At 36.0% G+C, this 15,322-nt stretch overlaps 1 protein-coding gene across 1 annotated transcript in view; it reads right to left on the minus strand.

The window, feature by feature from the left end:
- Positions 1 to 15,322, minus strand: part of CCDC141 (coiled-coil domain containing 141) — a 225,441-nt gene that overhangs the window by 79,837 nt on the left and 130,282 nt on the right. Inside the window, exon 7 of the mRNA XM_030803664.1 lies at positions 2,443 to 2,637. Coding sequence (XP_030659524.1) covers positions 2,443 to 2,637 — 195 coding nt within the window. The remainder of the gene's footprint in view (positions 1 to 2,442; positions 2,638 to 15,322) is intronic.

Here is a 15,322-nt window from a genome sequence, read left to right on the forward strand (position 1 = left end):
TAAACAGAATTTTATTCTAAAAAAAACATTTTAGGGGATTTTGAAATTATATTAATTTTAAAACTTCAGTTCTTTATTTAAACTAGGGCTATAAGTGTCATGCTAAAAATTGGGTAAAGTGGTCAAATTTTTGTAAAATTTGGAGGTTTTACAATATAAATAAAAAAGAAAAATACCATTTATAAGCCACAAGAAGAGCTTTCTTCTTTAAGTAGATTTACACAACATAATTTCATCATTTATCTTACTTAATAATATAGTATAAATAATATAGTTATTTTACTTAATAACATAGGAAAAAATTCATTTCAACAGTCATGATTAAACATGTACATTCCAAACTCCAGCTTCTATTTTTGCTGAGGTAGAAATATCCATCATCTTTCACATTGAGTTCTTAGATTTGGAGTCAGAAATTATTTCCTTGATGCTTTGAAAAGGGAGAAAGGATTCTAACACTATTCCGAGTGCCACTTGGCTATAGAACCTGCTATAGTGTGGATAAATCCCAGTGGAGCTTATTATAATTTGTATAGTTAGCATGCCATGGCTTGCAAATGATAAAATGGGGAATCTAGAAATCAAAAGTCTTTGTGATTATGAAACATAAATTCTCTACTCCAATCTGACCTGAATTACTGTATGAGTTTGAGAAAGTAACCGCTGTCTTTTTTTTTTTTTTTTTTTAAAAAGGCTTTTGCAGGAGATATTCCTTCTCTGTTAAAACCCAGAAAAATATCCCAGCAAAGTATAAAATAGTGGGAGCAGAGAAAACAAGAGTAAGAGAATGGGAATGAAAGAGAGAAATTACATTTTGCAAGGCTGTAAACTATAGGGTTTGTACTGGAAGAATTGTTTTATAGCAATGTTTGATAACTGTTTTGCTTAGAAACAATATTAACTGACCTGTAGATGACCCACTCATTTTGAAGAATGAACACGCAATTTAAATTTAAAAGTCTCTTATTCAAAAACAGAATTACTGAGGAGAAACTTAACTAGCAACTAACATCTAATTAGTTCAATAGCTCCAGTAATACGGTATATCTGTTTCCTCTCTTAAAACAAAGAAATCCCAAATGATAAATAATCTGACAATAAATCTTTCTTTAACATTTACCACAATTTAGCACCTCTGTTTTGAAATTTTACTATTTATTTTTTCAAAAAGTTTCTTATTAGTAAAGAAGTTCAAAATTAAGTCACTATTTTGATATACACCAGGACATTGCATTCAGGGTGTTGATGCTGTGATTTTAGATCACAATGTACCTAGCTTCCAGAGTTTCCTCATTCATTTCCTGCCACATTGTCTGTTTTGAAAACATCAGTGAAATTTAAGGTACGAAACAATTCCAAAAACACCATTTGAAGGTGTATATTACATTGGAAAAGGTAGAAAAAATTTTCAGATAATATCACCAGCCTCATATACTGAGCTGTACTCAAGTGATGTGAACAGGTGAACATTGCCACTTAGCAGGAACCACCTGCTGCAATCAACATCCAATGAATCAGAGAGGAGAAGCAGAGCACTTCTCCAACTCAAGAAGACCTGGAGATGGTCCACAGCCAGATTTCACTCTGGCTCACTTAAAAAGGCAAGATGAAGGTGGACCAATCGGGCTAAGGCACTGTTTCTAGCCTTATGGCTTGTGTGCAAAAAGGCTTGCAATGTTCATATATATTTTACCTGGTAAATAAAAGAGGACGAAAAAAAGGAGGGCCTTTGGTAAAAATTTTAAGGTATTTTTAAACTTTGATACATTTATGATAATTCTCTTCCTCCATGGGAAATGCTATAATGTGGGCACAAGTGTCCCCCAAAAACAGACCAGTGGCAGCTGTAAGATAAAACCCTCATGAGGCTAGGCATGGTGGCTCACGCCTACAATTTCAGCACTTTGGGAGACCACAAGGCAGGAGGATCACTTGAGCCCAGGAGTTTGAGGCCAGCCTGCACAACATAGCGAGACCCTGTCTCTACAAAAAAAAAAAAAAAGAGTCAAGCATGGTGGCAAGTGCCTATGATTCCAGCTACGTGGGAGGCTGAGGTGGGACAATCACTGGAGTCCAGGAGGTCGAGGCTGCAGTAAGCTATGATCACTGCACTCCAGCCAGGTTGACAGAGCCGGGCCCTTTCTCAAAACAACAACAAAAACCATCCAACGAACCAAACCAAACCAAACAAAACAAAAAACCCTCACGAGGTTTGTTTGTTGTTTTTAAAGTCACCTTTTACATGTGAAAACAGTCTTTTAGTTTTGAGAATCAAATAATGGCCATAATAGGAATATATGTTAAAAGCTCTCTTTGCTGCTATCAATTTTGAAATTTTACATGGAGTTTTGACTTCTGTGATGTGTTCCAGTCAGTTGAAGTAATGGGTCTTTCACTGGTCTGCCTGATTACCGAAAATTATCAACTTGACCTCACACTGACCTTGTTAGCACTGTTAAAAAATTCATTTGCCTTCTTTAACCAGGTATTCCTTTCCACCATGAGTTGACCAAATTCTTCTTGAAGCTGACTCAGTTTCTGGTGAGAGAGCTGGAGGTGTTCTTTCTCCACGTAGTCCTTTGACAGCAGAATTCTCAGTGCCTCACTCTTCAGCTTCTCAACAGCAGAATTCCATTCCTGCAAGAGATCATTCTTACTAACTTTATTTTATACATCTCCCCTGTTATGGACCGAATGCTTGTGTCCCCCCCACCCACCCCAATTCCTCTGCTGAAATCTAACCCCCAAGGTGATGATATTAGGAAGTAGGGCTTTGGGAGATGATTAGTGACCTTATGAAAGAGGCCTGAGAGGGCTGACTTGCCCCTTCCACCATGTGAGGATACGGTAAGTTGGCAGTCTGCAACCCAGAAGCGGGTTTTCACCACAACTCTACCATGCTGGCACACTGATCTCAAACTTCCCACACCCAGGACAATGAGACATAAATATCTATTGTATACAAGCCATTCAGTCTATGTTACTTTGTTATAGAAACTCACACTGACAAAGACATCTTTTTTAATAATTTCTGATAAGATTCAGAGAATATTTAGATATGCTGAGTATATCATAAATCTGCCATTGGATTTTCAAATCATGAAAGTGTAGTAAATTCTGTAGTGGTAAATGCTTCACTACAGGTTTGAGTACCATGTAGATGTAGTGGGAAAAGACACAGAAAGAGGCTGAAAAGGGAGAGTAGAAAGAGGCAGGAAGTTGGGATGAGTGACTAGCAGAGCTCCCAGCTGACCTGAATACAGGTCACTTCCATTTCTGTGAACTCCACCTAAAAATATACCCCTTATACAATGAACAACAGTTTTAAATCTTGAACTCATTTTGTCCAATGTTTATTCATTTAAGTATAAAAACATATCTTTCCCACAATTCAGTCTCACTGTCAATGTGGGTAAATGTGTACAAGAAATGAAGAGAAATCACATGTCTTATGACTGTTGTTTTTGTGTCTGCCTACACGTACAGCTATTAGGTTGGTACAAAGGTAACTGCGGTTTTTGCCATTAAAAGTAATTACCGTTGCACCAACCTAATAAAATGAAGTTCTGTTACTCCTCATAAAATGAATAGCTGTTATTGTTTGGTATTTCCTCCTCCATGATATCAGTTTCACCACTCAAGGCTTCACTCTTAATGGTATATAGACCTTTCAGAAAATGAAAAGAGGTAGCTTTTTACTTTTTGTTGCATGAGGATGGAAAAACATTAAACAGAATTAAAATATGAGTTGGAGTAAACCAAACATATTTACATTCAATTTATTTGAAGGGAAATTCAAGTTTCTTGCAAAAGTCCTGAAGTCAGACCCACCATCATAAAAGAATGATTATCTCTAACATGGCTGTCTTGTTAGTGAATCTTCTGGTATCCATATAAGCTGAGGTTGAGTGATAGGCGTAGGCTACTTGTGAAGCATGGAAAATTTAGCACAAGATTTCAGAAGTCTCAGTCTGACTCCATCCTGCCTTGTTCTACCAGTACAAAGTAACCTATTATTAAGTTACATTTGTTATATTACATCGTGTAAAATAAGTGCAATTTTAGTGCAATTTGCCATTATTGTTTCCATTCATTCATTTTACAAAGTAACTACTAGGGTACTACTACCTACCCAGCACTATGCTAAGACAGATGCCTTGGGGAATATAAAGAAAGAATAAAATGGCTTGTGCTGTGGCTCATGTCTGTAATCCCAGCACTTTGGGAGGCCAAGGCAAGCAGATCGCTTGAGCCCAGGAGTTTGAGACCAGCCTGGGCAACACGGCAAAACCCTGTCTCTACAAAAAAATACAAAAAGTTAGCTGGGCATAGTGGCACATGCTTGTAGTTCCAGCTACTCGGTGGGGCTGAGGTGGGAGGATCACTTGAGACCAGGAAGTCGAGGCTGCAGTGAATTGTGATCGTGTCACTGAACTCCAGACACACACACACATACACATACACACACACACTCAATACAATAGTATTTTAAATAATAATTAGCAGGTGTTAAGATAGAAACTGTACATATTATTTTGTGGTGTCCATGGAAACTGTTATAGTTTTAGGTGCAAGAGAAAAACACTTTGATCAATGAATACAGGAGTATAAAATGTAGAGTAAGAAATTTGAATTATTTGAAGTATCAGTTATATAAAATTGTGGCTTATAACTGTAATCCTCAAAAACCCTTAAATTAGATATTATTTTTTCTAGTATTGACATAGGTTCAGAAAAGTATGCTACTCAAGGTTACATATCCAGTAAGAGGCAGTACCAGGACTAGTTCACAGGTCTTTGTCTCATGCTACCTTCCAGGGAACTGAGGATAGACTCCAAAATCTGCAATTTCTCAGTGCATGCAAAAGCAACACTCTTAAGCATGGATATGGGCTACGTGAGTTCTCAAGATCTTTCAATTTTTAAAGAGCTATTGTGTCCCCACTTAAGGAAAACTAATACGTGCCAAGATGTTCTTTCATAAAGCACTTTTATTACCGCTACCACTTAAAAACCATTATTTAACCTACTGGGAATGAGCAAATATTTTTAAAACAGTACAATTTCTGGCACACATAATAGGCACTCACTAAATGTTAGCCCCACTTTTCTGCCCATCAGTTTTGGTTCATTAGCTCTCCAAAATGTGTTCTTTATTTATGGGTATTCCCATTACCCAGTTGTAAAATAATGGCAGTGAAATGTTTCCCAAAATGTTACTGATTAGTGTTAAGTATTGATCAGTCTTATGAGATCAAACAAAGTAAAACTGGGTTTTTTTGTGGTTTTTGTTTGTGTTTTTTTACTGCAGTACTTCTTGGCATCTTTAATGTATTAATGTGCATTGAGACTCTCATAGAGGAAAGTGCAGTGTGGAATGTTTTGGGCAAACTCTCTTGATTAATAAACTGTTTGCTAGTCATCTCAGGGGACCAATGCTCCAGTTGGAACAATGTTGCGGGAAAACGTTCTATAGCTAAGAGCAGCTGAATCACCAACTGGGTTCACCAGCTCTCACAAGTCTTTCTGTTTCTTTCTTTGTTTTGTCCCTGTTCTCCAGCTCCTCTGTTAGTTCATTTCCTCTCTTTGTATCATCCTTTCTTCTTCTGTCTGTTAAGATCTGTGGGGCATTAATACTCAAACTCAGGCGGAGAAATACTTAATGTGTAAAGATGCAGAAAAAAGCAGGTAATTCTTTAAAAAGATTTGGCATTGATCAGAACCTTCTGTGCGAATAGGGGGAGACAACTTAATGAATATTGAGAAGCTGGGGAGGGCCTAGAAAAACAGGGGCAAGGAAAATGCAGAAGTTAGGATATGAAGAAATGAAATATAGCCATTGCGTGCTCAGTCTAACAACACTAAGCTCTAGGATGTTGTCTTAACTGTCTGCAAGATGGTAAGGGTTGATTTTTCTTTCTGTATGTTAGTGGTGTGCTAAATGCTTTACACGCATTATCTCATTTAATTTTTATCATATCCCTATGAAGTAGGAACTGTTATTATCTTCACTTTACAGATGGAGTAACTAGGGCCAAGGGAGATTACCAACTTGCCCAAGATGTCAACATTAGTAAGAGAGAGAGCCAAATTTCAAACTCAGGTAGTTTGACTCTACAATCTACCATCTCAACCAGATTTCCAGCCCCAGCTCTTCTCAGTCTTGATACACTGTTTTTCTCATCAAAGAATGACTAACCATATTATTTTGGAATTGCCTACATAAAACTTCCATATGGCCTGGACAAGACCTCGGAGGTGATAAAAATCTTATGTGACCCTGGGATTCTCAGATTTGAAATCAGAAGGCTCGCTATTTCAGAATAAACACAAAGCTAATATAGATATAGTTGAAAATTTACAGCCCAAACTCAGACTTAGTTTTGCTTAGCAACTGGACCAAAATAATAAACCTCTTCTCTATGAATAAGAGAAATACCTGTTCTCCAACGATGTTCATAAATCTGCCTTCAGTATAAATTTTGCAAACAACATTAAAGAGAGACCTCTGGAGTAGAGCCAAGTCTTTGAAAACCCACTTTAACCTTGTGCTTGATGTCGTGCTATAAAAAGTGGACTGTGACCTTCCATAGAAACTGTAAAGGGCCATTTTGTGCCTCTTATCTTTTTTTGTTCTCCATCCCCAGTCTTCTTAATTACATTTTCACATGAACTCTGTGGGTATTAAATGAAGCTGGGTCCATTCAATATTTCTATTCAATCTTCTCGGAAAATTGGTTCTGTTTTCTTTGGGCAATCTATAGGCAGTTTCTGATGCATTTCTATACCGTGCTGGTAATGTATTTATTTCCCCAGACATTTTTCATAGGGGACACTTCCCCCATTTTATTTTTAAGATGAAACTTTCCAGAGCAATTTGAATCCATCACGCTATTTAAAAAATATAGTTGTCACCCTTGTCAAGGCTAGAGGAGCCCAATGGAGAAAATCTCCTTCTGTTTTCTCTAAGCCGTTGCTGCCTGCCTGCTAAGTGTTCAACTTCTAACAGGGTCTCAGTCACTTTGCAATAAAATATTTCCAGTACTTGTCCCCACCAGCAGAAAGCCAAAGCCTTCCATTTCCTTGGCTTTTCAATTTGACAGAGATGTGTGCATATCTCTGACCCAATACAGACGCGAGGCCCTGTGTGTTCCCAGGTTTGTGATGTCTCCATAGGTCACTCCATTATTTTCACTTTTCACTCACAGTAGGAACCTTTTTAACTGTACCTTTCAGTATTCCATTTCCTGAGGAAATTGAGCTTTTCTTGGATCCCTTGATTGAAAGGGTACTTTTAAGAGGATTAGTGCTGACAGACAAGAAGGCGAAAAAGATTTCTTCTTTCCTTCCCCCCACAGCTAGTCCTAGCTTAGCTCTTTAAATGAAGTTATGAATTGGCATAACAATTATCCAGCAAGCAGATCCAAAAAGTAAGAATGTTAGCTGCTCCAACTGAAAAGAAAAAATAATAATAACCACAGTATGTTTAGTAAGCTTTTGCTCACACAAAAACTTCCCTGTGTATGAGGGGATTTTAACCATTCAACATCAGGTGGTAAATTTTCATTATAAGCTTGACTTCAGAATCTAAGTTTTAAGTGGGGGAAAGGTGGACCAAAAAACAATAGGGAATATATTCGAAAACTACAAAAAATATTAACTGTGGAGATTACTGGCCAAAATCAAATCTGGCAGAAGCATGTGTTGAGTTCATGTATAGTTCCCAAAGCATGGCTGATTCTTAGACCATCTCATTAGATATAGCCTATTTCTTGTTTAACCCTCAAGTCTATAATTCCATTCAGAACAACTAGAATTAACTCATTGACACAAAATCATAGAATTTTACATGATTGCGTTAGCAGATGGTAAAACAAACCTGGCAATTTTAATCATAGAATATTTGAAAGTCCGCTTAAGATTTTTTTTTTTTTTTTTTTACAGAAATGTTTATGCTTTTGAAGAGTGGCATTGAGCCCTTTAGAAGTTGAAACTCTGATTATGTCAAGTTGGATTATAAACTGGGTGGTAGTTTCTTCTCCTCATGCTCCCTTCAGGGGTATTTCTATGCTGACCTATACAAATACCAGGGTCATTCTGCAGAGAAGTGTCTTGCCTCAGTCTCCCATGCTTGCTGAGTTCAGTGTCTACACGCCATTTGAACTTTGCCCTCACTATGATGCAGTCCAGCAAAGGCACAGATTGCACACAGGAAGAACTGGATTTTGCATTTCACCTAGAGATGAAAGAAGTGTGCTGTTTCACCTCCCAGACATATGGTAGAAAATCATTGTGATTGAACCAGGGAGAGCTTGTGGGTAAGAGCAAAGAACTCCAGCTAGAGGTACACTTTTTATTCCAAGCTTGTTAAGTAGCTTCAGGAAGATTTTGCTTTTTGAGCCCTACTTTTACTGCAGTGCAATGACAGTCACCACCAGTTGGTACATTTCTGCTTCTCTAGTGACTCATCTGTTAATTCAGTGACAAATTAGCTGTGCTTCAAGTTCCTGGATTTCATGCCCTCCTAAAATGTGGGATACTGGCTGTTTGATCCAAAAATTAACCTTACCAGCATTGGAATTGCAGAAGTGACAGATATCACCAAATTAATTTCTGAGTATTAGTTGCTGCTTTCTTATCTTAGTTCATTTAGATATTTTAGTTAGATATTTAGTTAGTTTATTTTAGTTCATTCAGATATTTTTAAAGTTGCAGGAAAATAGCCCATGACTTGGAAATCTCTTGTTTCCCTTATTCTCTTCAGTGTTTGGCCACTGAGTGGACCCACTAAGCAGCACTTTAGCAGCATGAAGCAGGGTGCTTGTTGCTAATAAATACTGAAGGAAATGGCTATGTGGCAAAATAAAATTTGAAAATAAAATAAAATCACAACACACTGTGCTCATAAACAAATCTTCAAAACAGTGATTGGAGCACAAATGCATTTATTCTTTCTTCCTTGGTTCAACATAGATGAAAATTTAATTACACGGGAATTCTGGGGAAAATATTCCCAAGATTTGTGTATTCCAAGAACCATTTTCTTCTTTAGTGTCTTGTCCCTGTTTTTCTTAGATTTCTTGTTCCTATTAATCACATTTTATTCTAGTTAAGTAACAGAGCCTGGTTGGTGTTTCCATTTTAAATTAAATTTAATAAAAGTCTAGCTGGCCAAAATACTTGCATCTAACACAATTTGCCTACAATCAGATTGTGCCATGGACTGAGCAGGTGGTCCCAGTTTATCTTAATGTCCTCAGAGGACTTACTTTTTCATTGTCTACACAATCCATTGGAGATATTTTCAGGATCTCAACACATCTAATTCAGCTACAGGGGAAATTATTAGGTTGTGATGTTTACCTTTTGTGGTGATTTCCCTAAATGAAATAGGCTAACTTAATAGAAGGGAGGGTCTATTTATGTTTTATCCGCAATAAACCTCAAATATAGACTTTTTATAAAAGGCTCTTAAATCTGATTGGCTGTTAGTATCTCCTGGGAAAGTCTGGAGAATTAATAAGAGTTTCCTATAGGAAGCAATATCTGAGCTGAGACCTCAAACAAGCTGTGGGAGTTATCTAGGCAAAAAAGGAGTGGAGGTGGGGTGGGGGGTGAAGGTGGGGTGGGGAGTGAAGGGTGACAGAAAAATGAGATATTAAGAATGAAAAGAGATATAAAGTGAATAGGAGATAGAACCAGTGAGATCTAGAATAGGATCCATTTCTCCCAGAAATGAGGGGAAAGAGAAGTAAAAGAGAGAAGCAAGGAAGAGACAAAAAGTCTGGGCACCGAAGAAAAGGGCAAGCAATTTCACTCTGTGTGACTAAGCGACTTTGAGGTTAGTTAAAGCCTGGCTCCATAGTGGTTGAGAATTTTAAAAGAGCACGAAGGTTTTGGACTAGTTGTTACGGGAAATGGAGCAGGGAATTAACAGATGATAAATAAAGGGATTTGTAAGGCTAACTGGTAACAGATAAATTACATTTTAAATAGAACCAATCAGAATAATTATGCTAATTGTTTCAGAATTAGGCAGAAACAGAGAAACCGGCTGATTGAGTTTACTCACAACAGTCCTGGTGGTCCACACTGAGTAGCACAAGGACAGAGGCCAGGAAAAGAGAGAAGGCAGGGAGATTGTGATGAGAGCAGTTTTGGGTGATGTCATAAAACGAAGTGTGATGGCCACAGGAGCGGGAAGCTGAAGCTAGCTGGAGTAAAGAAGGTCAAGGAAAGCGAAGGCTAGGGCATTAAATAAGTCACTAAATGGCTAAATAAGTCACTAAATGGCTAAATTAGCATAGGAAGGTTGTAGGCGGTTCAGAGATTGACTATGTTAAGGTATAAGAAGTACTCTCAGGTGTTCACGTAAAGTAGATTCCATTTTACTATTATTATCATGATAGCAAAATACCATGCAATATAATAGTATTAACTGTAAAAATCCATGCTTTCCGGGATATTTTATTTAAGGGCTGACAAATGCCAGGAAAAAAAAAAAGATATATGAGGAATTTTTGTAAAAGTCAAAACTAAAAATACTTTTCTAAGCATTTAAACTTAACGAGCTGGTAAAGATTCTTAAGCAAAATGACAGCAGGTAGTCTTAAACCTCATGATCACAGAACATAGAGCACAATGTTCTTTATTTGCTTTCTTAACTCAGCCCTTTCTTAGATGGGCATAAATATTTCGGAGGGACTTTCTAAATTCAACTTTCCCTTGGAAATTAAAACATAGGGTTCACTAAGATTTAAATTGAGCTGCAAATTAAGGCTAGAATAGGGTTACCAATATGAAAATCCCATCATTGTGTGGACATTCCCAGTGCTTGCTGGCAAATTCAATACTATTTGTATATATTTTGCCTGTTAGTAATAAAATGATTTCTAATTTATGTTCTGTGAAAAATGACATCTGCTTTTAATTGGAAAGTTCATTAAAGAATCAGACAAGTAAAACAAATTATTCACTAAATGAAGACAGAGGAATTGAAATGCTCTGATGCAGGTGTTTTACTCTTTGGAGAACTCAATTTCTGCCTTGAGACACTTCAGATTCAGACCCCACTTTATTTTTTAAATTAGATGAAACATTATAAAACAGACTCTCTTTCATTTTATTGATTTTCTTTGTAATCATCAGATATGTGAGCTGATTTACTGAAGCAATATATTTTATAGTGATTTTACAATTTTTTCACATACCTTTGGTGAAGGAATTTGGGGAGGTAATGAAAGTTCAAATAGCAGAAGAGTCTGCTTTTTTATACAGGTTAATAAGTGCAGCAATGAGAAGAAAATTGTTCAACAATGCCTGTGAAACACTTGGAAAATATGTGGATATCCTGGACACTATGATTATACAAACTGGATATTGCTACATACCTCTTTACCCACAAGACGTGTAAGTAGCTCATTTTTTACTAAATATAAGTGCTACTTCTGAGGAAATATTCCTATTTTTGAAAATAAACAATCAGAACATTTAAATACTTGTCTTTTGATCTTCGATTACCTGAGTAATGTATCTAGGACTAAATACAAACAACAACAACAAAATTAAGTTGTAAGCTTGGGCAAACATGTCCACACCTTAAGAGACTCAAAGATTTATTTCGACTTATATCTTCTGAGTTTTAACAATGACCCAGTATTCTGACTCTAATCACTTATACTCTCTTTCATTGTGCAATTATTTCCCTCATAACCTTTGTTATCAAAAAGGGAGCCCCGAGACCAGCAGCATCATTACCCTGGAGCTTGTTAGTAATGTAGATACTAAGGCCCCACTCTAAAGCTGATGAATCAGAATCTGCCTTTTAAAATATATGGGTAATTCATGAGTACACTATAGTTTGAGAAGCTCTGGTCTAGGATACACTGAAATAGCAGCTTTTTACAACTAGACAGATGAGCAAAGCGCAAATGAACAAAGAATATAGAAGGGGAAACTTGCAGATGATATGATCTTACATGCAGAAAACCCTAAGGAATAATTTTTAAAAATTAAAGCATATAAATTAAATCAGTAGAGTTGGAGAGTATAAAATCAACACTAAAAAAAAAAAATCACCTGTGTTTCTATAGAATAGCATTGAACAACCTGAAAAGGAAATTAAGAAAATGATTTCATTCATGGTAGCATCAAAAAAAGTAAAATACCTAGGAATAAATTTAATCAAGGAGATGGAAAACTTATACAAGGAAAATTACAAAACATTGTTAAAAAAATGAAAAACCTAAATAAATGGCAAGATATCGCATGATCATGAATTGGAGAACTTAATGTTGTTAAGATGGCAATACTCCCCAAAGTATTCTAGGGATACAATGCAATCCCTATCAGAATCTCACTGGCCTTTTTTGAAGAAATGGAAATGCTGATCCTAACATTAATGTGGAATTGGAAAGGACCCTGAATAGCCAAAACAATCTTGATAAATAAGAAGAAAATTAGAGAACTTATACTTCCAGATTTTAAAACGTATTACAGTAATCAAAGCAGCGTGGCAAACTGGCATGAAGATAGACATATAGATTTACAGAATAGAAGAGTCCAGAAATAAACCCACACATCTTTCAGTGAGTGTGCCAAAGTCCTTCAACAGAGAAAGAATATTTTTTTCCAATAAATTGTGCAGGGACAATTGAATATCCACATGCAAATTAATGAAGTTAGACCCTTACCTCACACCATACACAAAAATTAACTCAAAATGGAACAAAGATCTAAATATATACACTAAAGCCATCAAATTCTTAGAAGAAAACATAAGGGATAAATTTTCATAATTTTGGATTTGATGATGGTTTCTTAGATATGACACCAAAAACATAGCAAAAAATTTAAGATAGATAAATTAAACTTTATCAAAATTAAAACTTTTACTTATCAAAGAACATTTTGGTCAAAAGGCTTGAATAGACATTTTTTCAAGGAAGATACACAAATGGCCAGCCAGTAAATGAAAAGATCTGCAACATCATTAGTTATTAGGGAAATGCAAGTAAGAATCACAATGAACTAGCACTTCATGCAGACTATGATGACTATAAAAATCAAACAAAATGAAAAGTAATAAGTGCTGAAGAGGATGTAGAGAAATTGGAATCTTCTACCTTTCTGGTAGAAATATAAAACAGAGCATCTGCTATGGAAAAATAGCATAGTAATTTCTCATAAGTATACCACATGGTCTAGTAATTCTACTCCTAGGTATTACCCAAAAGAATTGAAAAGAGGTATTAAAAAAAAAACATATACATGAATGTTCATAGCAGCACTATTAACACTAGAAAAAGGTGAAAACAACCCAAATGCCTGTCAACTGAGGAATGGATAAATGAAAGATGGTATATCCATACGATGGAATATTATTCAGCCATAAAAAGGAAGTTTTAATACATGCTGCAACATGGATATACCTGAAAAACATGCAAAGTGAAAGAATTCAGACACAAAAAGCCATTAAATATTATTTTATTTAATGGTATTTCCAGAACAGGTAAATACATGGACACAGAAAGCAGATTAGTGGTTGTCAGGGGCTGAGGGGAGAGAGGAATGAAGATTCACTGCTTAATGAGTATGGTGTTTCTTTTTGGAGTTATGAAAATATTCTGAACTAGGTAGCCATGGTAATTACACAATACTGTGAATTTACTAAATGTCACTAATGATAAATTTTATGTAATATTTACTTTACCATTATTTTCTTGAAGCCCATATTATGTTGTCTTTCTGTTGTGCGAGGCATTGTGCTAAGAACTGTTATATATGGCCAGATGTGGTGACTCACGCCTGTAATCCCTGCACTTTGGGAGGCTGAGGGGGGCAGGTCACTTGAGGTGAGGAGTTCGAGACCAGCCTGGCCAACATGATGAAACCCTGTCTCTACTAAAAATTAAAAAATTAGCCGGGACATGGTTGCACATACCTGTAATCCCAGCTACTCAAGAGGCTGAGGCAAGAGAATTGCTTGAACCTAGGAGGCAGAGCCTGAATAAGCCATGATCGTGCCACTGGACTCCAGCCTAGGTGACACAGTGAGACTCAGTCTCAAAAAAAAAAAAAAAAAAGAAAAGAAAACCACACACACACACACACAAAACTGTTATATACAACCACGTTTAATCTTCACAACAAACTCTGTAAATTAGGTACAATTTTTACCCCTTTCACAAAAAGGGACTGGAACCTAGGCCCAAATACACAAGAAATTTGCCCAAGATTATATCAGAAGTAAGCAGAGATGCTCAAATTTAACTCCAATTCCCTTGCCTGAGGGCTGCCATGCTGTATACCGCCTGGGAGTGTCCCATTCACTCTTTGCTAAGTAGTCTAAGATGCTATATGTTGCCACTTCAAATAATGTATTTCTACACGGTTTGGTAACATGTAATCCTTAGAAAACACATTTAAAATATGTGTCAAAATGAGGAAATGCTTATGATATAATGTTAATTGGAAAAAAATCACATTGAAAAACAACACATACAATTTTTTGTGTATACATACACACATATAGTGTATACGTACACACAATACACAATTTTGGAACACTCACATGTAAATGTTTTATATTTCTTTCCTATTTCCATGTATACCCACATATAGTGTGATTTTAATTTTCTTTTGTTTAGTTTTATGTCATTTCTATTTTTTCTAAAATCAGAAGGTACCGTGTAATCAGAAAAATAAAACAATAAACATATTTTGAAAGAGTCACTTTCTTGCATTGGCTCTACTGATGATAATTATGCATTTAAATTATTTAAATAAGCTTGTGGGAGATTCTGCTTTACTTCCTTAACCTATATTTATACATATTTTTTAACTTTAAACTGAACTCTTTCCTTTGACTATAGTTTCTGTGGGACTTAAGCATTGGTATTTTCTGAAGATCTCCAAATAATATTATTTGAAGGAACTTGGGGCCAAGATCACAAATCCAATTTATGAAATCACTCAGTAACAACTAGAAAATATTTTCAATGACTTGGAAAATCAGATTAGATGATGAACCGTGGAAGATGGTTTTAATTTTGAAGCTGAGATACGTGAATACTGCTATATTAAAACATTTAAGATGATATTTCTATACACAATTTTCAGTTTTGCTTCTCTCCCAGAACTTTAAAATTATTATTAATCAAGAACTTCATAAACAATATATGTCCTAAGACAACAATATAAGAAGTCATCTATAAAAATTAAGAGGGACATGTACATACATGAAACACATGGGCAAAATGTCTAAGTTGGTGCCTCTTAAATTTTAGCATGAATACAAATCCTCTTGAGGAATTTGTTAAAA

This window comes from Nomascus leucogenys, chromosome 22a (assembly GCF_006542625.1).
Source record: "Nomascus leucogenys isolate Asia chromosome 22a, Asia_NLE_v1, whole genome shotgun sequence".
In the NCBI taxonomy this organism is placed as follows: Eukaryota; Metazoa; Chordata; class Mammalia; order Primates; family Hylobatidae; genus Nomascus; species Nomascus leucogenys.